This window comes from Rhipicephalus microplus, chromosome X, assembly GCF_043290135.1.
Source record: "Rhipicephalus microplus isolate Deutch F79 chromosome X, USDA_Rmic, whole genome shotgun sequence".
NCBI lineage: Eukaryota > Metazoa > Arthropoda > Arachnida > Ixodida > Ixodidae > Rhipicephalus > Rhipicephalus microplus.
In genome coordinates, this window is record NC_134710.1 from 42192154 (window position 1) to 42214476 (window position 22323).

General features: G+C 45.0%; 1 protein-coding gene across 2 annotated transcripts in view; it reads right to left on the reverse strand.

The window, feature by feature from the left end:
- Positions 1-22037, reverse strand: part of Vps51 (vacuolar protein sorting 51) — a 41573-nt gene extending 19536 nt beyond the window's left edge. The window contains exons 1-12 of one of the 2 annotated variants that reach the window (XM_037426871.2): positions 21951-22037; positions 21492-21637; positions 21266-21409; positions 21031-21186; positions 20880-20953; positions 20680-20812; positions 20532-20620; positions 20324-20447; positions 18239-18354; positions 17029-17128; positions 14802-15119; positions 6819-6938 (exon numbers count right to left, since the gene is read on the reverse strand). In XM_037426871.2, coding sequence (XP_037282768.2) covers positions 6819-6938; positions 14802-15119; positions 17029-17128; positions 18239-18354; positions 20324-20447; positions 20532-20620; positions 20680-20812; positions 20880-20953; positions 21031-21186; positions 21266-21409; positions 21492-21637; positions 21951-21969 — 1539 coding nt within the window. In that variant the 5' untranslated portion in view covers positions 21970-22037. Of the gene's footprint in view, positions 1-6818; positions 6939-14801; positions 15120-17028; positions 17129-18238; positions 18355-20323; positions 20448-20531; positions 20621-20679; positions 20813-20879; positions 20954-21030; positions 21187-21265; positions 21410-21491; positions 21638-21709; positions 21835-21950 lie in introns of those variants that run through there. The other variant, XM_037426872.2, reaches the window with a different exon arrangement.
- Between the last annotated feature and the right edge of the window lie 286 nt (positions 22038-22323).

A 22323-nucleotide genomic window follows, 5' to 3' on the forward strand; every position in this document is an offset into this window, starting at 1 on the left:
ACATGTAGCTTGTTTTGTGTGTGTCTATCCCACTTGCTCTGCCAGTAGTCCCTGAGCTTTCGTTTGAGAGACGGCTTAAGATCAAGGGGCGGGATCGGTATGGGTGTAGTGGCACTGATTTCGTGGACGGATGCAGCAAGCTGATCCGCCATCACGTTGCCTTGGATCTCACGGTGCCCTGGCACCCAGCACACTACAACATGTTGTTTGAGTGTGTAGAGTGTGCATAAAATAGAGTAAAGTGAGACGAGGACAGGGTTTTTTGTTGTTTTTTTTAAGATTGTGCAGAGCCGTAACCACACTGAGGGAGTCCGTATAAATTACTGCTTTTTGTATTTGTGATTGCTTGATGTGTTTAGCCCCCACAAGTATCGCGTAAGCTTCCGCTGTGAAGATACTTGTGCCTGGATGTAGAGGGCCAGCATCCGAAAAGGATGGGCCGACAGTAGCGTAGGACACAGAGGAGTTAGACTTGGAGGCATCTGTAAAGAACTCAGGACGTGTGTATTTGTGTTGAAGTTCCAGGAAGTAGTTTCGAATATGGGCAATAGGTGCATGTTTTGTAACTTCTAGGAAAGACACATCGCAGTCTATAATCTGCCACTGCCACGGTGGCGGGTATACTACAGGAGCCATTAAACTGTGTTCAAGTGACACTCCAGTTTCCTCAGCTAGACCCTTCAGGCGAACTAATTTGAACGTGCCAACCTTAGCGTTATTTTAGACGGACACTACGTAACAGCACTGGTTGACACTGGTGCTGACTTCTCTATTATGCGACAAGAGCTCACCGAATGCCTTAAGAAGGTCAAGACGCCTTGGAGTGGGCCGAGCATAAGGAGTGCTTGTGGACAGCTAATGGCGCCAACCGGTAAATGCACTGCTCGGCTCATAATCGGTGATTCGAGCTTCGTCGCCACTTTTGTCATTTTACCGGACTGTTGTAAAGAGTTGATTTTGAATATGGATTTTCTGCTAGAGTACGGTGCTGTAATCAACATTCCAGAATGTATCTTCACCTTTTCCCCCCATCCTTACGTCGACACCGCCACTGAAGAACAACTGCAACGTTTATGTGTAGGCGATGATGTGATGCTCCTGCCGAGATCTTGCTGCCTTGTGTCGGTGTTTTGTGAACGGCCGTGCCGTAACCAGGCGATAGAGGAGTGAATAGTCATGCTATTGCTTACGCAAGGTGTTTCTATAGCGACAGGGGTTCTGGCACTAACTGATGGGTGGGCAGAAGTGCGCCTCACCAACTTCAGCAACGAGCACTGTCACATCCAAAAGGGCACCGCAATTGCCTACTACAACGATGTGGACCAAGCCAGAGATTGCTTCGTTTTGCAACCGGACGATGGGACCGTCCCAGCCTAGACACCTTTGTCTGTCAACATTTGCTCTACCCTGTCACCCTCGGATAAACAGCGCCTACTAGAGCTGATACACCAGTTAAAAAATTGTTTTTCGTGCACGTCGAAAGTCAAGCAAACACCACTGACCCGGCACCGAATCATCGTTGAAGAAAATACGAGACCGATTCGACAAAACCCATACCGTGTGGCTCCGAAAGAATGTGAGGATGTGCAATAGCAAGTTCAGAAGATGCTCCAAAATGACGTAATACAGCCTTCCGAAAGTCCCTGGACATCCCCCGTGGTATTAGTTAAAAAGAAAGACGGCAGCTTGCGTTTCTGTATAGATTACCGCAAGTAAACCAAGTCACGAAGAAAGACGTCTACCCACTGCCACGCATAGAGCAACGAGCACTGTCACATCCAAAAGGGCACCGCAATTGCCTACTACAACGATGTAGACCAAGCCAGAGATTGCTTCGCTTTGAAACCGACGACGGGACCGTCCCAGCCTAGACACCTTTGTCTGTCAACATTTGCTCTACCCTGTCACCCTCGGATAAACAGCGCCTACTAGAGCCGATACACCAGTCAAAAAATTGTTTTTCGTGCACGTCGAAAGTCAAGCAAACACCACTGACCCGGCATCGAATCATCGTTGAAGAAAATACGAGACCAATTCGACAAAACCCATACCGTGTGGCTCCGAAAGAATGTGAGGATATCCAATAGCAAGTTCAGAAGATGCTCCAAAATGACGTAATACAGCCTTCCGAAAGTCCCTGGGCATCCCCGCGTGGTATTGGTTAAAAAGAAAGACGGCAGCTTGCGTTTCTGTATAGATTACCACAAATAAACCAAGTCACGAAGAAAGACGTCTACCCACTGCCACACATTGATGACTCTCTTGATCGGCTGCGGCATGCACGCTATTTCTCATCGATGGACCTGCAAAATGGCTATTGGCAAATAGAAGTCGAGAAAACTGCGAGAAAACTGCCTTCATGATGCCCAACGGTCTTTATGAATTTAAAGTGCTTCCATTCGGGTTATGTTCACCGCCAGCCACTTTTCAGCATTTAATGGACACTGTGCTATCAGGACTGAAGTGGCAGATATGCTTGGTCTATCTAGACGACGTTACTGTCTTCTCAGCTACATTCGAGAAATACTTAAGTCAATTATTCGCAGTTCTACAAGCTATACGTTCGGCTGGCCTGACTTTAAAACCAGAGAAGTGCCATTTTGGTTTTAGCGAACTTTGCATCTTAGGCCACGTGGTCAGCCACGAAGGTGTTCGACCGGACCTGGGCAAAATCGACGCAAAGTTTCCCGCACCGCATGACAAAAGAGCAGCGAGACGCTTCTTAGGCCTCTGCGCTTATTACCGACGATTCATCGCCAACTTTTCGTCTATTGCGGCGCCTCTGATGCGGCTCACACGAGAGGATGTCCTCTTTCTTTGGGGCGAAAAGGAACAAACTGCATTCAACAAATTATGCCAACGCCTCCAAACACCTCCGGTTCTTGCGCACTTTGACCAGGAAACGCCAACAGCACTTCTCACCGACGCAAGCAATGTAGGCCTGGGCGCCGTACTGATACAATGGAAAGATAACTCCGAGAAATGATAGCCTATGCCAACAGAGCTCTCTCTCGCACGGAAGGGAACTACTCGACTACCGAGAAAGAGTGCCTCGCCGTGGTCTGGGCGGTTCTCAAATTTCGACTGTATCTGTGCGGCCTCTCATTCAAGGTCGTCAGCGATCACCACTCGCTTTGCTGGCTCACTAACTTGAAAGACCCATCCGGCCGTTTAGCATGCTGTAGCTTTCGGCTTCAAGAGTTTCATATGACCATAGTTTATAAATCAGACAAGAAGCACGTTGACGCAGACTGTTTCTCGCGGTCACCCGTCGAGCCTGCCGCTATTAATGACGAGTCTATGGACATCGCATTCTTGGGAATCATCAACGCTGCCACTATTTCACAAGAGCAGCGCAGCGACCCTGACCTGCTTCCGCTTATCGACTTCTTAGAAGGACGACGTGAAGACGTTCCGCGAGTTTTTGCCAGAGGACTGCCATCTTTTTGTTTAAGGAACGACGTCTTATACAAAAAAAAGTTTTCTCCCACCGGCAGCCCATACTTGCTCGTCGTCCCTGCATCACTGCGAAAAGAAATTCTGGAAGCCTGCCATAATGAAGTCAACTCCGGTCATCTCGACTACACTCGAACATTGTCCCGTCTGCAAAACAGTCACTATTGGCCAAACCTACCTTCTGCTGTAAAACATCGCGTCCAAACCTGTGCAGACTGCCAAAGACGCAAAGCAACCCCAGCAGGCCAGCAGGCTTATTACATTCCGTCCAAGTACCAGCAAAGCCATTTGCCCAAATCGGAATGGATTTCCTGGGCCCATTTCCAACTTCTACCACAGGGAACAGATGGATCATTGTCGCCACCGATTACTTGTCTCGCTACGCAGAAACTAAAATCATGCCGAGGGCCACAGCAGCAGAAGCGGCTCATTTTTTCATGGAAAACATCGTCCTTCGGCACGGTGCTCCAACAGTTCTCATCACGAATAGAGGAACTGCGTTCATGGCAGAACTTTTGGAGTCGGTTCTCAGGCTCAGCGGTACAGCTCACCGGAGAAGAACGGTGTACCATCCACAAACGAACGGACTAATAGAGCGCCTTAATAAGACCCTTGCAGATATGCTGTGCATGTTTGTCGACACAAGAACTGGGATGAAATCTTGCCTTATGTGACCTTCGCCTATAATACTGCCCGGCAGGAAACTACCGGAATGACGCCGTTTAGTTTAATACACGGGCGCGAAGTCACTACAATGTGGGACGCTATGCTGCCGCACGAGTGTGACGACACTCATGTTGACACCGAAGAATTTCGTCAGCGCGCCAAAGAAGCACGACAGATAGCACGCGTGCGTATTTGTCACCAGCAACACAAAGATGCGAAACAGTACGACCTACGACATAAATTGGTAACCTACACACCAGACGACAAGGTATGGGTCTGGATCCCAATACGTCGACGCGGACTTTCAAAGAAGCTATTACGACGATACTTCGGCCCATATCGAGTCACCCGACGATTGAATGACATGAACTACGAAGTTATTCCTGACAGCGATTGCAGTTCCAGACGCCGAAACCTCTCACCCGAGATTGTGCATGTCATCCGGATGAAACCCTACTTGTCCAGCTAAATCTCGCTTGTACTGTGGGTGCCGGTGCATATGTGCGTTTTTATAAAAAGAGCGCCTTGGCTGCGCATCGGGCCGATGCCATTTTTGGAGGGAGGCAAATGTCACGTGCGTCCTACGAGAAAGACGAAGGCGACAGTGCAACGCATTTATGCAGAACACAACGAGAAAGACGAGGAACTCTCTGGCGCGCGGTAAATAAAAAGACCGACCCGCTGCTGCTTTCTCAGCTTCTTCAAATACGACCTCTGTCTTCACGCCGCGACACTATAGTCATCAGAAGAAATGTCCCACAAGTGATGATGTTCTTACATGACGGAAAAGAAAAAAGTTGCTTCATTGTTCATTTTCGCCATCACTGTGCACGCAAGTTCGGAGAGTATGTTGGAAAGGCCGCTGCCGCCATGTTTTGCAGGAGAGAGGGCTGCAATATGGCCAGGGACCCACCCGAAAGTCCGCTACATGCCCCGCTTCATGGGGATCATTTGACCGGATGGAGAAACAATCCCCGCCTCCCCCGAGGAGCCACAAGGAGGTCGCGTCGACACACTAACTCGTGACGTCGTTTTCACATGATGCGCCATCCTCACCTCTACACCGGGGATTTCTCCCTAGTGTGAATCCCACTTATACTTCGGTGGAGAGCATCGTGCGCCTTCGACTTTGACAGGAACGAATGCGTTAAGTTGCCGGGTGCGCACAAAGATCACTTCGCTCGCTGGACAGACGCCGTTTGCAAAAAGAGTGCGCTTTTCAAACACAGAAAAGTAACACCAGGGGTACTTGTTAGTTTGCAATTATATCTGTACCTGTGATTACGTTTTGTGCCTCGTTTTTGTTTAAATGGCACGTTAGGTGTCGTGCGGTAAAAGTTCTTAGCTCGCTCTCGTCCTTTGTATGTTGTTTTCATGCATCATTGGTGCGTGAGCAGCGCGTTACACGTTTCGATCTGCTTGCCATTCTCAGCGTTACATTCGAAGTTGTTACGATCACAGTCATTAATTTCTTCGCCCTTGCGAAGAAACTGTGACTTTTCTTAATTTCGGACAATCGTGTCATCACCACTGAGGGTATGCCAGATGAGCCGTTGATTTAAACTCTCCGAGACCGCGGTGACGACGGATTTCGGAGGTCGACTCGTCACGCACTTCTGTCTCGCGCTGCGCCGCAAGTTCGCAAGCTGGTAGCTTTCGCGATTAGCTCATTAGTTTTGGCAACACAACAGCGCGTTAAATGCAATGCAATGAACACAATAGCAAAAAATTTTAATGTTATAAGAAGTAGGGCTGCAGCCAACTCTTTTGGATATGATATCGCAAAACTTCTACAAAATGCTGGTGTAAGCAAATACGACCGCTACAGGGATAAGTGCTCTTTTCATACAGTTCCTTCCTTTTGAAACCACACTGATACTCGCCGAGATATAGCAAGTGCGACAGAGATCGCGACCACCCTTAAAATCAGAGTTCATTATTGCTACTCGATTGATCCCCCCCCCTGCCTTCCCCTCGTTGTTTCATGCTTGTTCAAGATGGGTGGTTTACTTTGTTTGAGCATTCGACGGCAGTTATAACATGCGGGAGATGTTATCTTATGCACTTTCCAGGCGACAGGGATTGGCCGACTCCTTTATCTCTGCTTCAGCAGCACTTGTGCGCTTTTACCTGCCCGTGAAAGTTACAATGAGTGGGGGCATCTTATTAATTTGAACTTGTTACGAAACATGGCGGCTACGGCAAAAACCAGCCGAGAGTGTCCATATAATTGCTATCGCGATAATAACACAGTGTTTTACTATTAAATAAGCGTTTTGGGCTAGCTCTCAGTACCCCTCTTGTTTAATTTGTGCGTTTATTTCCTGAATTTTTGTACCAAACCTGCATATAACAAAATCCTCTCTATAATGAATTTTTCTGGGACTTTATCAATTTCGTTATATCCAGGTTTAACTATTGCTAAAAATTAACTATAATTGTTTTGTGGAAGGTTAAAATAAGACTGTTGTTGTCAAAGTTCCAAGATGTTATTGTTGCAGTTGGTACCCTCCAGTCTGGTAAAAATAAATTAACAGAAAACACATCCTTTCACAAATTTATGTTACCACTTCAGCTATTTACAAAATTTGTCGGCCCTACTCGCCTTCAATATATGCTCTACTTAATAACAAACTAAAATACAAACAGATAAGATAACAATAAAATGACAAACGAAAATAATGGCATTTACTCACCAAAGCCATACTGTTGATAGCGCGTATGAAAGCCACAACAATGCCTTCATGCACTTCCATACAGAACATGTCTTGAAAGTTGGCCCGCTTTGAAAATTCAACCTCGGCTTGAACAAAAGCCTGGAAAGGAGTATAATACAGCTTTCCCAAGCAAAATGTTTCCTACACATGTGCCAACTGTAGGTTCAAATTATTGGGTCCCAAGACAGTTGGCGGAGTCACAGAATATCACAGATCATGTGGATTCAGGTGTGCGATGCACAAATATTTCAGTAAAAAGGCACATCTAAGTGCAGTCCATTCGTAACAACATGAAGTTTGAAAATCGAACTTTACAGTCTTATACTTTGCATTAAAAAAGATCTTAACATAAATTTATTGTACAAAGTAAATTTCAGACAATATCTATCAGTTATATTGTCGCAGTACAACGCGAACAAAGTACAAGTACGCCTTGAGGCAGCGAAAGCAGCGTGTTCTCAACAGCTGAGCCACAAGATCTTCTTTGTTGTTGAGTCAAGCCAGAGGCCCACTACTTGGTGTCTGCTAAATCCCCACATCGTCGTTGTCGTTCACACGCAGACACGGGTCATTTGCCTCCCTTTCAAAGAGCATCGACCCGATGCGAAGTCAATAATGCAGTTTTTTTTTAAAGAAAAGTCTCACGCAATCACTCGCTGACGTAAGGCTTCATGCGCACTACGTGAACGAGTTCTGGATGGTGCTGGCGACGATTGGTACTACATGAACTGTCGGGAACAACTTCGTAAGTAACCTCACTCAGTTGTCGCAGCACTCGGTAAGGCCCAAAGTATCTTCTTAAAAGCTTTTCGGAAAGTCCTCGTTTCCGTACGGGTGTCCAAACCCATACTTTGTCGCCAGTTTGGTAGACGACTGTTCTGCGGTGAGCATTGTAGCGGCCTGCATCGTACTCTTGTTGTTGGCGGATCCGTAAACGTGCAAGTTGCCTAGCTTCCTCCGCGCGTTCCGTAAACGTGTTGGCGTATGGGTCGATGCCGTCACCTTCGTGCGGTAGCATTGCATCTAACATAGTTCGTACTTCTCGTCCATGAACGAGGCTGAACGGGGTCAGGCGCGTCGTTTCTTGCTTTGCCGTATTGTACGCAAACGTTATGTACGGCAAGATTTCATCCCAATTTTTGTGTTCAACGTCTACGTACATCGAAAGCATGTCTTCAATGGTTTTGTTTAGACGCTCTGTCAGCCCGTTCGTTTGTGGGTGGTAGGCGGTGGTCTTACGATGCGCTGTTCCACTCAGCATGAGGACGTGATCCAAAAGAGCTGCCATAAATGCGGCTCCTCTGTCTGTGATCACGACGGATGGTGCACCATGCCTCAGTACAATGTTCTCGATGAAAAATGTTGCCACCTCTGCTGCTGTACCTCTCTGGATAGCCTTTGTCTCGGCATAACGGGTCAGATAATCCGTCGCGACGATAACCCAGCGGTTCCCTGCTGTAGAAGTAGGCAGTGGGCCCAAAATGTCCATGCCGATCTGGTAGAATGGAGCTGTTGGGACCTGTACGGGTTGCAGGAGGCCAGCTGGTTTAGTCGGTGGTGACTTGCGTCGCTGGCAGTCGAGACAGGCACGGACGTGGTGCTTCACGGCTGTGGTTAGTCTCGGCCAGTAATACTTTTGCTGTATTCTGGCCAACGTTCTCGTGTAACCCAAATGGCCAGAGCTCACCTCGTTGTGGCATGCTTGGAGTACTTCGGTACGAAGGGCTGCTGGGATGACGAGCAGATAGGCAGATCCCGTTGGCGAAAAGTTTCTTTTGTAGAGTACTCCGTCCCGTAAACAAAATGATGACAACACTCTTGCGAAAACTCTTGGCGCCTTCTGAGATCTGCCATCCAAGTAGTTAATTAGGCCAAGCAACTCAGTGTCGTCACGTTGTTGCTGCGCAATGGCGGTCGTGTCGAGGACACCGAGAAATGCCATTTCCTCCTCTTCAGGTAGGGTTGCCGACTCAATGGGTGAACGGGACAGACAGTCGGCGTCCATATGTCGCTTGCCTGACTTGTGTACGACTACAATATCGAATTCTTGCAGCCTGAGACTCCAACGTGCTAATCGCCCGGTAGGGTCTTTTAGACTTGTTAACCAGCACAATGAGTGGTGGTCGCTAATTACTTTGAAGGGGCGGCCATATAAATACGGGCGAAATTTTAAAACCGCCCATACCACGGCGAGACATTCCTTCTCAGTTGTAGAGTAATTGGCCTCAGCACGTGTTAATGTTCTGCTTGCGTAAGCGATTACCCTCTCTGTGCCCTCTTGCTGCTGCACAAGCACAGCTCCCAGACCAACATTGCTCGCGTCTGTGTGAAGCATCGTCGGGGCTTCTTCATCGAAGTGGGCAAGCACTGGGGGCGTTTGAAGACGTTGACGCAGGTCATTAAAGGCAGCCTCCTGTTCTTTGTTCCACTCAAAAGCAACGTCGTCTCTTGTGAGACGAGTTAGTGGCGACGCGATGCGGGCAAAGTCTGCGATAAATCGGCGATAATAGGCACAAAGGCCCAGGAAGCGTCTGACAGCCTTCTTATTGGAGGGTACTGGGAACCGTGCGACAGCGGCAATTTTTCCAGGATCGGGTCGGATGCCTACGTTACTGACGACGTGACCGTGAAACTGAAGTTCGTGGAAACAGAAATGACACTTTTCCGGTTTCAATGTTAGGCCCCCAGACCGTATGGCACGTAACACCACTTCCAGCCTTTGGAGATGCTCGTCAAAAGTCGTTGAAAATACTACAACGTCGTCCAGATAGACTAGGCACGTCTTCCACTTCAATCCCGAAAGTACCGTGTCCATAAGCCTTTGAAATGTCGCGGGCGCGGAGCACAAACCGAAAGGCAAGACTTTAAACTCGTATAAACCATCTGGCGTCACAAAAGCGGTTTTCTCTCGGTCTCTTGGGTCTACCTCGATCTGCCAGTATCCACTCCTCAAGTCCATGGAAGAAAAGTAGCGAGCGTGCCGAAGTCTGTCAAGGGAGTCATCAATACGTGGGAGCGAGTACACATCTTTTTTGGTCACCCGATTCAGCTTCCTGTAGTCCACGCAAAAACGCAGCGTGCCGTCCTTTTTCTTTACTAGCACTACAGGCGATGCCCAGGGGCTCTGTGACGGTTGAATTACATCATCTTCAAGCATTTTCGCGACTTGTTGTTGTATGGCTTCGCGTTCCTTTAAAGCTACACGATAAGGGTTCTGGTGAATAGGTCTCGCCGTGTCCTCGGTGATTATTCGATGCTTTGTCAAAGGTGTTCGACCAACTCGTGAGGTCGATGAAAAGCAGTCGTGGAATTCGGCTAGTAGCTGAAGAAGTCTCTGTCGGTCATCCTCTGACAGAGTGGGGCTAACATCGAGAACGGGTTCTGGTTCTTGATTAGGCGCTTCATCTAATACCGATAAACATAAACTGCTTCGCATGTCTACGATATTGTCCTAAGAAGCGATAGCTGTGCCCTTCGGAAGGTGCCGGCGCTCAGTACTGAAGTTGGTCAAAAGTAAATTCGTGCGCCCACCAGTGAGACGGACGATACCTCGTGCGACCGAAATGCCATGGCTAAATAGCAGCGAGCCAATTTGGTCGGCAATGCCTTCGCCATCAAACGGTTCGTGCCCTTCCACCGAAACAAGAGTGCATGACCGTGGCGGGACGACCACATCATCATCAATTATACGTAAAGTGTTACGTATTGCGTCTGAACAGTCAACCAAACCAGGGCTGTTGCGGAACGTAATTGAACGGTCCAGGATGTTGATGACGGCACCATATTCTCTTAAGAAGTCCATCCCTATGATCAGGTCCTTGCAACATGAGGTGAGGATGACAAACGTCGCCACGAAAGAAGAGCTGCCGATGCCCAGTCTCGCTGTACACCTTCCGACAGGCATCAACAGCTGGCCGCCTGCTGTCCTCAGGTGAGGTCCCGTCCACGTAGTCTTCACTTTTTTTAAGCGCACGGCAAGGTTTTCACTTATGATAGAGAAGTCGGCACCGGTGTCAACTAAGGCTGTTACTTGCTGTCCGTCTACAAAAACGGTAAGATCTGTGGTCACAGTTTCGTCAACGTTACAACTAGTCGGCTTTACGGCGTCCTGTGGTAAGAGTAACGGGGGCCTTTTTTCGTCGCCTTGGCGGCCTGCAACCTCACCCCCGGAGGTCGCCGCTTTCAGTTTCCCCGGCGTGGACTTGGTGACCTCCTTCCGCTGGCGTCGGCTGTAGTGCGGTCGCGCGACGAAGGCGAATATGCCGGAGACGGAGAACGTGGTCGACGTCCCAAACCTGGCTGGTAATTAGGCTCACCGTCGTCATTGTTGGCTCGGCGGTTGTCAAAATGGAACCGAGACAAGGAAGGTCGTTGAGAATCAGCGTCCCGGCGTAGTGGGTAGTCGTCGTTGGGGCGTCGATCGTCAGACCATTGCCGAAGAGGTCGAAACGTGTCGGCGCGGTGCCAGCAATGACGAGAAATGTGGCCGACACCTCCGCAGGTAAAACAAAGCGGACGTCTATCCACGGTGCGCCATACGTCTGTTTTACGAAGCTGTGGACGTCTCAGCGGCTCATAATGTTGTAAATGCCGTGTCTCGTTGGGAGACGGCTCTTCGTACGGCAGCATTTCATACGGTGGCACGACGGAAGGGCGCCGCGGTGTCTGTTCTTGCGGCGGCGACCAAGGAACGGCTGTCGATGGCTGGCGGTACGACGGCGGAACGGGCGGCGGGCGGCGAAGCGCGGCTGCGTAGCTCATAGGTCGCTGATCGTGAGTAGAATCAGCTGCCGAAAACGCTTGGCGTATTTCTTCGCGGACGACTTCAGCGACAGACGCCGTGGGTGGTTCCGAGACCAGAGTCCGCAGCTTCAGCAGCTCTTCGCGAACAATCTCTCGTATTAAGTCGCGCAACGAGCTTTGATTGTCAGATGTCGTAGCGGCGACTTGCATGTGGGCGTTGCTGGACAAGCGATCGTATTGTCGGCATCGCAGGTGAAGCGCCCGTTCGATAGCTGTTGCTTCTTTGATGAAGTCCGTCACGGTGCTTGGCGAGTTCCGCAAAAGTCCGGCGAACAATTGCTCTTTAACGCCGCGCATGAGGTAGCGCAGCTTTTTGTCGTCGGTCATGTGCGAGTCAGCTTTACGGAAGAGACGGACCATGTCCTCTGTGAACATTGCGACCGTTTCATGGGGTTTCTGAACCCGTAGCTCGAGTAAATGCTGCGCACGTTCGCGCCGGTCGACATCGGCAAATGTGTCAATCATCGCTCTTCTAAAGTCACTCCATGTTGACAAACTGCCTTCTCTGTTCTCGTACCAAGTACGAGCACTGTCGTCGAGATAGAAGCATTAAGTCAACGACACCGCATATAGATTATCCTTTACACAATAAGAACTTTAATTGCAGGAGTAAGTACATTGTCACCACTTGCTTCCTAAAAATACGTGTATATTTTTAACGCCTTTAAAAGGGCTTTTAAAATGCCTTTAAAAGTGTGAAAGTTCTCACTCTAAACAACTTGAGAAATGGCTGCAAAAAATTAGGTTGAACCATTGCAACAGGTACTTCAATAAAAAAATACTACTTCTAGTGGTTCGCTATGCTTCCAAAAACTGAAAACTACATATTAATTATGCATGCTCTCTCACAAACTGCTGCCATATTCAAGAACCACTGTAAAAGTGTTTTGCATAGCAAGCAGAGAGAATTGGCAGCAACGAGTCTGTGGGCTATATTTGTTTATTTAATAATTATGAGGGTTTAAGCACTAAAACCTTAATATTATTAGTCACACCAAATCAAGGTTGTGCTTCTCTTAGTTTCAATTTTAATTTGAGATACTGAGTTGTCAGTGGACTCTACTGAAACAAACACACTCCTGCAGAGCAGAAGATTTCATAAATTCAGCAGGCCTTTCTTGCTTATACATAGTACGTCTGTTTACTCCGTTATTTAATAGGATGCAACTGGATTAACCTCTGCAGAAGAAATCAAGATGCTGTAGTAGCTCTGAACCAGCAGTTAAATCAAATGCCACCAAAATGTGTGTGAATGAACCTTGAAGGGCCACTCCCCAGGCCTCATACAAAATTTTATTAGACCGTGGAAGTTGTTGGATGTCCGATGACAAACATTTTGCCACAAAAAATTTTTTAATCGGTTCATTATGAGCTGATAAAACTGTTTCTGAAGTGGCGCGAAACAAGGTTGAGAGGAGGCAAACTCGAAACCCTTGCCGCTCCTCCGCGTAGCCTTCGCAAGCCAAATCTCTTCCCTACCCTCTCCGGCATCCAACCAAGAGGTCACGTGTGCATGACGTGCCCAAAAAAGCCCAACCCCCGTGCACGCGAGCGGCTTTTCTTTCTTTCTTTTTTTTTGACCAGCTTTGTTTCGAGGTTTACTGCCTGTTTCTGCGGGATGGTTTGGAAAAGCTGGCTTAGCACAATGAGCGCGCGAACGCATAGGAGCATTCTACGGCTGTCACGAACGTATCAAAATGCCGGCACATTAACCACACATCTCATGGCAAATCAGGGGGGAAAAGGAAAAAAAAAAAAGAACACTGACATTCCCTTATTGCGTCTCATTATTTATCTAGAGACTTATTATTCTCTTCAAGCAACAAATACATAAACTATGCATGTCGTATTAAATAATTTTCGCCATGTCACGTGCTACTGTTGGCAAGCAACATCAGAGCATAGTCACCTACGTAGAGCACCAACGTCACTGCATTGCCGTGTACGTAGGGCCATTCATACGCGCACGTCATGCCCTCATTCTCTGGGCCCGCGCCCGCAAAAGGAAGGGAGAGCAGAGTTCATCTTGAAATTTGACCCATTTCTGTGGTGCGTAGAGTTGCAAATTTTGGCAGACGTGATCATGAACGCACGCCTCATCTACGCATTGTGCTTGTCAGCTCAATATTGTCAAATGGTGAGTGGCCCTTTAATGAAGATAGATAACAGTCCTTACAATGTTTTACGACACATAAAATACTAGGTCCAAGGCTACACTATGGTGCTTAAGCGAACGAATCATGCCAGATCTATTTTGGTGCTCTGTTTATTTGCGCTGTTTTCTTTCGCTACACTATAGTACAATATGCCAGATAAAGTGCCGAATCAGATTAGCTTTGCTTCTAAACAAAAATGTACAAATCAAAATTCAAAATGTTATTCAGATCATGTTATTGATGAAGTGAAAGGATGAAAAAAATATTATGAATTCGATAGCAACAGTCAGTAGAGCTGGCATACCATTAGGAAACTGCAACAAAGTAACATGCCACCTTGTGCACTTTCACTGCACCATTTAGAGCCTATTTTCTGTTTTTCTGTAAGACATCTGGGCGTCGCCATCTTGGGCAGTCAGACCGATGTTTTCTTGTTTTTGTGCATCATGACCTGAATTAATAAGGCCATGAAATATTGTACGCACTGACCGTTTTCATGCGTATCTGTTGATGCATATGCGTCTGTTTGAACACTGTTTGCGTTGTAGTTAAAGATACAAAATACAAAGATTAACAGCCCAATATAACGGTATTCAGGCCCATCCATGAAATAGTCTATAATACTTGTCTATGGAAGTTGGTTTGACATTAAAAATGTTAAAGCATCCAGAAATCATGCCCATTAAGGGTACTGCATAATGTGTACATTACTGTGCATTTTTTTTTTTTTGCAGGAACTGCCCATGTCCTTGTACATACGTTTTTCTTTTTGCCCACTTTTCTCATGTTGCATCACTTGTCATTTTTATCAAACAGAGCACGCTTCCGATCAAAACCATTCTGCACTCACATTTCTCTTAATATTGTGTCACCATTTCCCGAGCAAGACTAGCTAGTAATAATTTCCAAAGAGAAGTTTCATTCTGTGCAATACATATCTTGTTCACATAAATTTGTGTTCGTTATGAGTTTCGTCTAAAAGCTTCATTTCAAACAGACTCACCCTCAGACCCCTGAGCAATGACTGCACTTGGTCAAGAATCAGGTTATGCAAGCCAGTATGCAAGTCAGCCAGGCTTAGACTGTCGTGTCCTACAGTTCTTGGAAGGGCCAGATTGTGCCGCACATCTGTAAGCCGCTCTGCAAAAAACTGCCTCAGTGTGTGCAGCGAAAATGCACACTGGTCTCGAGCCGCTCGTTCCACGATATGATCTGCCTGCTGGCTATAATCAGCAGCAGGCATCATTTTCGTCAACGCCTGCAGTTTCTGGCAGAACCGGTCCAGAGCCTTCACCAGCACACTGTTGTCAACGCGCCGGCTCTGCATGACCACAATAAGAAATGAACAATGACAAGCATAGCTTCTAATTTTGCCCTGTTCGCCGAGAAAAAGTTCCTAAATCACACGCTATTGCTGACTGGAAAATGTGAAACTTGCTTTACAAGCTTGAATTGTGAGAGGTGACCCAAAAACACCAACAATTTTTTTTGACATGGAACTAAACACAAGTACAATGTATGGTGAATGCAGAGGAAAAGGAGTCATAGTAAAAAAAGTACTATTGTAAAAAACAAATCTGCATAAATGAATGAATGTTGAACCAAAATGGAACTGGCACAAGCAAAACAGAAATGGTACGGAAAAGTCAGCAACACAAAATGTAAGTGCTTGTTGTTTCTCATAACTATCCATGACAGAAAATGTGTAGACAAAATTCAATTCGATTTTACTACTGCAATAGCACACATTCTTGCAACCAATAAATTCTGCACTCTGCATATAAATGTGGACCCACAGGATGTTTATACAATTCCTAAAATATTTTTTTATCAAATGAAATCAGTTTTTTTTTTTCTGCTTCACAATACAGGCTAATCTTCTCGTACCATTTTTCTCTCTGCTCTGCACTGATTCTTTGGCGGTTGAATAATATTACTGTGTGGCCATGGATGGAGGTGCATTTATCACAGCTAAGGAGTCGGTGAACATTACTGGAGTGCTGAGTATTTTATTCTCCACAAACGAAGCCAACTTTGTCCCAGCCACCAACACATTAACGGTGACACTACAACCTAAACTCTTCTATCGCTTTTTTATCTTTTGTTACTGCTAGAATCTCAGGTCAACAACACATTTTTTTTTATTATTGCCACTTACTTGTTTTTCATTATTTATAATAAACATTTATTTACTTTGTTATTGCAGAAGTCGAGTATACATCACTGTTGGACATACATGGAAGCGCTTGCTTCCACTTAAAATGTGTACAGAAATCATCATTGTCCTTAGATTCTAACCATGCCACTTTTGTACTATCAGCGTCAAATGAAACTCAAACAGCGGCAAGCGTTTGGAATGGTATAGTGCGTGCCGTCCACTTACCATCATGGACAAGCACACATATATGCACAGAGCTGCTGAACAGGATGCGTGCACCTGTCAATGGTGATAACTGGAAGGCTTGCCGTTGTTCAAGTTTCTTTTGACGCTGGTAGTACCTGCAGCTTATCACAAGAGAGTAAGACGCTGCTTCTCAACAGTCAATAACAAGCAGTACTACAAGTATTGCTAGTCATGCAGAGCCAGGCATAAGTCACCACTAAATATGTTGGAGGTGTTACAATTGTTTTCTTGTTAATGTCATGACTCACTAGTATGAAGCCAAGCTCAACAAGTGTCATTTTGTACCTCCATCCCCGAACCTTCACCCCACAGGACAGGGGGTGATGCTGCTGTCCAGCTCTCGTCTCTTGGATCAGATTTTCTTGAAAGAGGGGTAACTGTAGCCAAAAGAGCTCATGGATACTCGTGAGAAAGGAACTGCTTATTTAAAAAAGACGTTTCCTCTTTCTCCCTCCACACCCCAGAAACTTCTGGTTATTTTATCAGACATAAATTGTGTCTACGCCTGCACAGATTCCATTTGTCTTCCTATTCCATGGCTCATTTCAGGCCAGGAAGTTTGCAAAAGCAGTCTGGCACACAATGTTTTTGCCAAATTACTTTAGCCCTCTGTTACTGTGAAACTTGCTGCAGCCACGTTCCCTTAGCTGTAACTACAAAAGGAAAGAATATGTTCAACACAAGCATGCATAAATACTATATAACATGCTTCTCAATACCTACCTTTACTCTAAACTGAGATGTGAAAAGTAGAGACAAAAACATAATGAGTGCTTGCATTATTTGCATGAACACTATCCAATGTACAGTTGCAAGACATGCTCACCTCTGCAGCCACTCTCTGTTCCATTACATCAAGCAACTGCAGCATGATCTCATCTAAGAATGCTTTCAACTTTTCCACAACAGCAGCATCTGTCTCCCCACTGTAAAAAAAGTGCCATTCATCAAACAGCAACAAAGTGACTAAAGAGCTCGCACCTTCTCCAATGTGGTGGCTACTAATAGTTTTTCATAAAAGCCTTGAATTTCCTTCTATTTCAGGCACTGTCCGAGTCGCCAAAGTCGACAAGTGCCTTACTGGGCCTTCCACTCTATTATTTTGCAGTAAGTGCAACAGACATTTTTCACACAAACATCAGAAAATACAGAAAGTAGCCGCTACAGTGGCTTAGTGATCATGGTGCTCAGCTGCTCATTATGCCGACTCACACTTATGATCTTCACGACCCAAACAATCTCAACTGAATGAACTATGTCTGACCACAGGAAGTGCTTTTTTTTTCCCTTACAAAGATCTGACATTAAGCAATTGTCTCAACCAAAAAACTAAGGATTTTGACACATTCAAAAAATGTTCATGTCCAACTCACTGTGGTTGGCATGCAAAGTGACTACAATAGTATTTCTGCTAATAGAGGGGTTGGAGAAAACGAAGTTAAGTGCTTTGAAGAGAGGAAGAATGACCATGGTATTATAGATTGATTGATATGTGGGGTTTAACGTCCCAAAACCACAATACGATTATGAGAGCCGCCGTAGCAGAGGACTCCGGAAATTTTGACCACCTAGGTAATGTGCACCTAAATCTGAGCACACGGGCCTGCAGCATTTTAGCCTCTATCGAAAATGCAGCCAGACCAGCCAGGATTCGATCCCACGACCCAATGGTAATGCAGCAGATCAAAGCCTTTTTCCCAGACACTCTATGCAAACTGTGCTTTGTCATTTCTTGTTGACATTTACCTTTCTACAGCCTTACAGTCCTCATACATTAATGAGAATAGCTGAGAGCTCCTTTCTCAGATATCTCGGAAACCTCATGGAGGTCCTATCTATACTTTTTTGCGATATCCTATTTACGCATTCAAACTCCTGCAGTCAAACACTATTCTGCGAGAATGTACCTTAAGAGAAATTCAGACTTGCTAGCAACAATAATGCTGGCTAAATATGGTGCAGGGACCCTGGAAAGGACAACAGTACATTTAATAGCACTACACTTCTACAACCTACTAAAAGGCTTTTCAACATACTTTTCATAATATTCCAGAGGCAACCGGTTGATGAATAAGTCAGAGTAGGATTCAATAATGTTGCACAACCCAGTGATGATGCAATTGCATGCCATATTTGTGAATTCCAGTATATGCTGAAAGAAAAAAATTCAAACTTTGAAATGAGTTAAAATTTACAATGCACCAACTCAGAGGCCACAACAACCTTGTTGAGACTTGTGGAATTTGAAGCAAAAAGTTAAAATGTATAGTCTGCAGTAAGCCTATCTTTAATCTAGGTCATCAGTTCTGCAACAAAATATTTAGTGAATTACGAATAAAAAAAAACAAGTCAATTGCCAATTTTTCAGCTACAAAAACCCTAATAAATACAATAGCATTATTGAAAACTTCACATATTTCAACACCTGAATCCAAAAAAAAGCTGATGTATTGCACCGCACCTATTAATACACCACTAATTTATGAATATGGCTTTTATAAAAAAAAAAACATTTTTCTGAGTGGAACGTTTTCACAAAAGTAAAAGCATATATCAAATTTGTATACTTTAGCAGTCTCTCATCCTCACATGAGCCTAATCTACAGACAGACTACAGAAAGATGCTTCCATGATGTGTTCAAAAAATGCTTCCAGGCGCCTTCCTAACCACCGCCAATTGACCCAGGTCGAAACACAACAGTGTATGTCAACAGCTTTAAATCCTTTGGCATAGTATGATACGAAACAATGGCGCATCAATACTCCTCATCTTTTTCACACTACAGGAATAATATGCCCCACAAATCATAATCATAACAATCAATCATATTCTATAACAATCAATCATAATCTGTACAATGCTTCTTTTTTTCTCATGTTTAGTGAAAACTGTTTCCTTGTTGAGGTAACACCACGGTTTTTAATGCCAATAAATTTCTTGTCCCTTCAAATAGGACATTTCATGTCACTCCACACCTTTCAAATTTCATTTATTATATGCTCAATGAACTTATCATTGTTCCTTTAAGACACTATTTTTTATTATAGATTCCTTGTGTTTATAAGTGCAACACAAGTAAATATAGCTCAGTTTTTTTTATAACATTGAGATGCTCACATTTCACTGTTTGCTCCCCTTAAAATATTTGGAGCTGCAGTTATTTCCTAGTATGCTAATGACAGTTTGGTGATATGCAAGTCAATTTTCCTGCAGTTTCTCAGCATGCCATGTCATTTCATTCTTTTTGTACCGGCCAGTTCGACATGGGAAAAAATTTTTGTCACGTTTTTGCATTTTTGTCTAGAAAATGACTTTCTGTGTTCGGTTTTGTTGAAGTTGTGTAGCATGCTGCCACAGTTTAATTACTTCCAACATTGATTTGTTGGCAAATATGCATTTTTTTAACACATATATACTTGCTCCGTGTTTCATTGTGTGTCACCTTATTCTCAAGCGTTATTTTGATTTTTCATTAAAACTGTCACTGCTTTCACATGGCACATTTATTTAATTGTCGTTTTGTATGAAATGAAAAGTAGACTAGGTATATACACTCTTCAGTGAAAAGTATGATTACTACAAACAATCCTTCAAGCCACACCAAACTGGGGACCGTAGGTGCATCACATCTGCACTTAAAGCTGAACACTATCATTTGATTTCACTGTATAACAGTAGTTCTAGTTGGGAATGCAGCACTTTTCTCTGCGTTCTGTGATGTTTTGTAGAAGCCCATTTCTTTGTTATGCTACTATATGTTTTTTTTGCCATACAACGGTTTTGATTGTATAACATAAACTTGATTGTTAATAATAAGTCCTTTTATCTATGTTAAGAAATTTTTAACTTTGTCACTGCTGTCTTATGAGGTGCTATATATTGGAATTGTTATTCAGTGAAAATTATGTATGATGCCCACACCTGCTTACTGTTTATCCTCAAGCTCCCCTTCATCGGGCGAATGGCCTCCCACCCATCTTTCCCCTCTTATTAGGAATAGCCGGTGAGTGAGGGGCAGAAAGCCATCCACCATGTGCAGTTCGGCCATGTGGCTTGAAGATACATAGGATTAATAAACTAAAAAAATAAATAACAATTGTTTTTGCATACAGTGACTCACCATGGGGAGATCAAGCACTGAATCTTTTCCATTTCTTTCTATTTTTCCATGACTAGTAGGGTCTATCAGCATCTGCACCTGACGTTTCAATTCGTTCATGTCCCTGTCCAGCGGGCGCCGTGCACTGCAAATGTTGTTCTGTCAGAGTGGATATACATTGTGTCCGGTGAAACAAACAAAAACTTGGCAAGAAAGAAGACAGGCATACTTAAGGAGATAGTCAGTGCACAGGCTGTTCGTTGGCTCACGCAGCTGAAATAGAAGTTCCACAACGCCCGACAATTCTCTGCTCGTAACCTGTGGAGGAACAGTATGGTGAAAATTTATCACTTTGTCGTGCGACGGAATGTAGTCACCTCTGGCTGGTGGAACTTCTTTCGCAGACGCTCCCTGAGCACTTCCACAATAGCAGCGCAGTCGTCGTGTATTCCAGAAAAGGATGGCATGTGTTTGTACTGCTTAAGCACTTTCTGAGCTTTCGTATAGTACCTGTAAGGAAAATGATTCGTGCCCACATGTGTCAGCATGCCACTATAAGAATTCCCTGCATGCATACGTTACTGCTTCCTCGTAGGACTCATTTTCAATGCAGGCCTTCAATCGTGGCGGAAGTTCAAAGAGCAGCTGAAGCTGAAATCAAAATACATGTAAGTACAGAATGCGGCAACTCATTTCAAACTTCGATGAAAGCAAAATTCACCAACTACCTTCTTCAAAAGTGAATGGGTGCTTGAAAGCTTGATCATTTGCTCCCTCCTTCCTTGCAATGTTCCTCCAATACTGGTGCTGAACTTGGAAATTGTGGCCATATTTGATGACAGGTGATCCATTTCTTCTTCCATCCTCCTAAAATCATTTTTCATCTAAAAAGCGACATTAGCAATCATCTAAGGCATTCAAGTTGGGAGAAACTAAACTAGAACCATTCGGAAACGATGTTACCTTGCGAATGGTGTCGGTCGCACTAATGAACTTGTTGTAGTTCTCATAAACGAGCGTCTGCATTTCCCCGTCCAGTGCTTGAATCTGCTTGTAAATTTCTTGCTCCTTATCCATCAAATCGGTCAGCGTGCACTCTTTCAACAGCTACAGAAACAAACAGACCCACATACAGCGCCTGCACGTCGAATGAAGCTATAGATCGAAAATATTCAGGGACGTATGTCACCTTGTTGAGGTACAAGTCGGGGTTGAAATCTGATCCGTTGATGTCATACGGATTAAATCCGGCATCGGCAGCGTCTGTTGAGCCCTGGTAAAACTGTTTTAACATTTTTCGCTGATTTTTCTTCCGCAGCATTTCTTTCTCGTCCCCTGAAACGACGGGCATTGTACGGATTTCGCACGAATAGAAGCCACATGCAACCGATAAAACGATTGCGCTACCGCCGACAATGCTGTTTTCATCCTACGGAGGTTCACAAGGAAACGGAACTATCGTCTGCATTCGTGTTCGACCCAACAACATCTTCATACTCGGGAATCAACGAGTAAACTCCCAAAATCTTGAGCATTAGGACGCAGTTATACCATGACCTTAGACATTCTTTGCGCAGCCTCGACAAAGTGAGCGCAGGGCGGTTTAAAGCGAGATGTACGCGCTCACAGAGGTTGCTCGAAACCGTACCTGTCAGTTTCTTCGCCATTGTTGCGGTCACATGCTGATGATGATCATGATGACGACAAGATTGACCCCTTTGGAGCGCGCAGGCGCTCTTAGCTGGAAAGCTCTGCCAGTCGTGCCACATAAAGTTAATACACTAACCAATACTGAGTCAATATATTAGCTTTATGCTTAGGTAAAAATAAGTCAAATTGGTCACAGCATAACGCGAGCCGCCACGTCTACGCTTACTTCATTTTTTTGCTTCAAATAATATGAATAATGAGTGCGTCATGCACCATGCATGTACCTAAGCTAAATTAAACGTCTTTTTTGTGGTTTAAGTTGCAAAAAAGCATTACGTTTTAGTTTTAGGACTGGGCTAGTTAAAAGGACC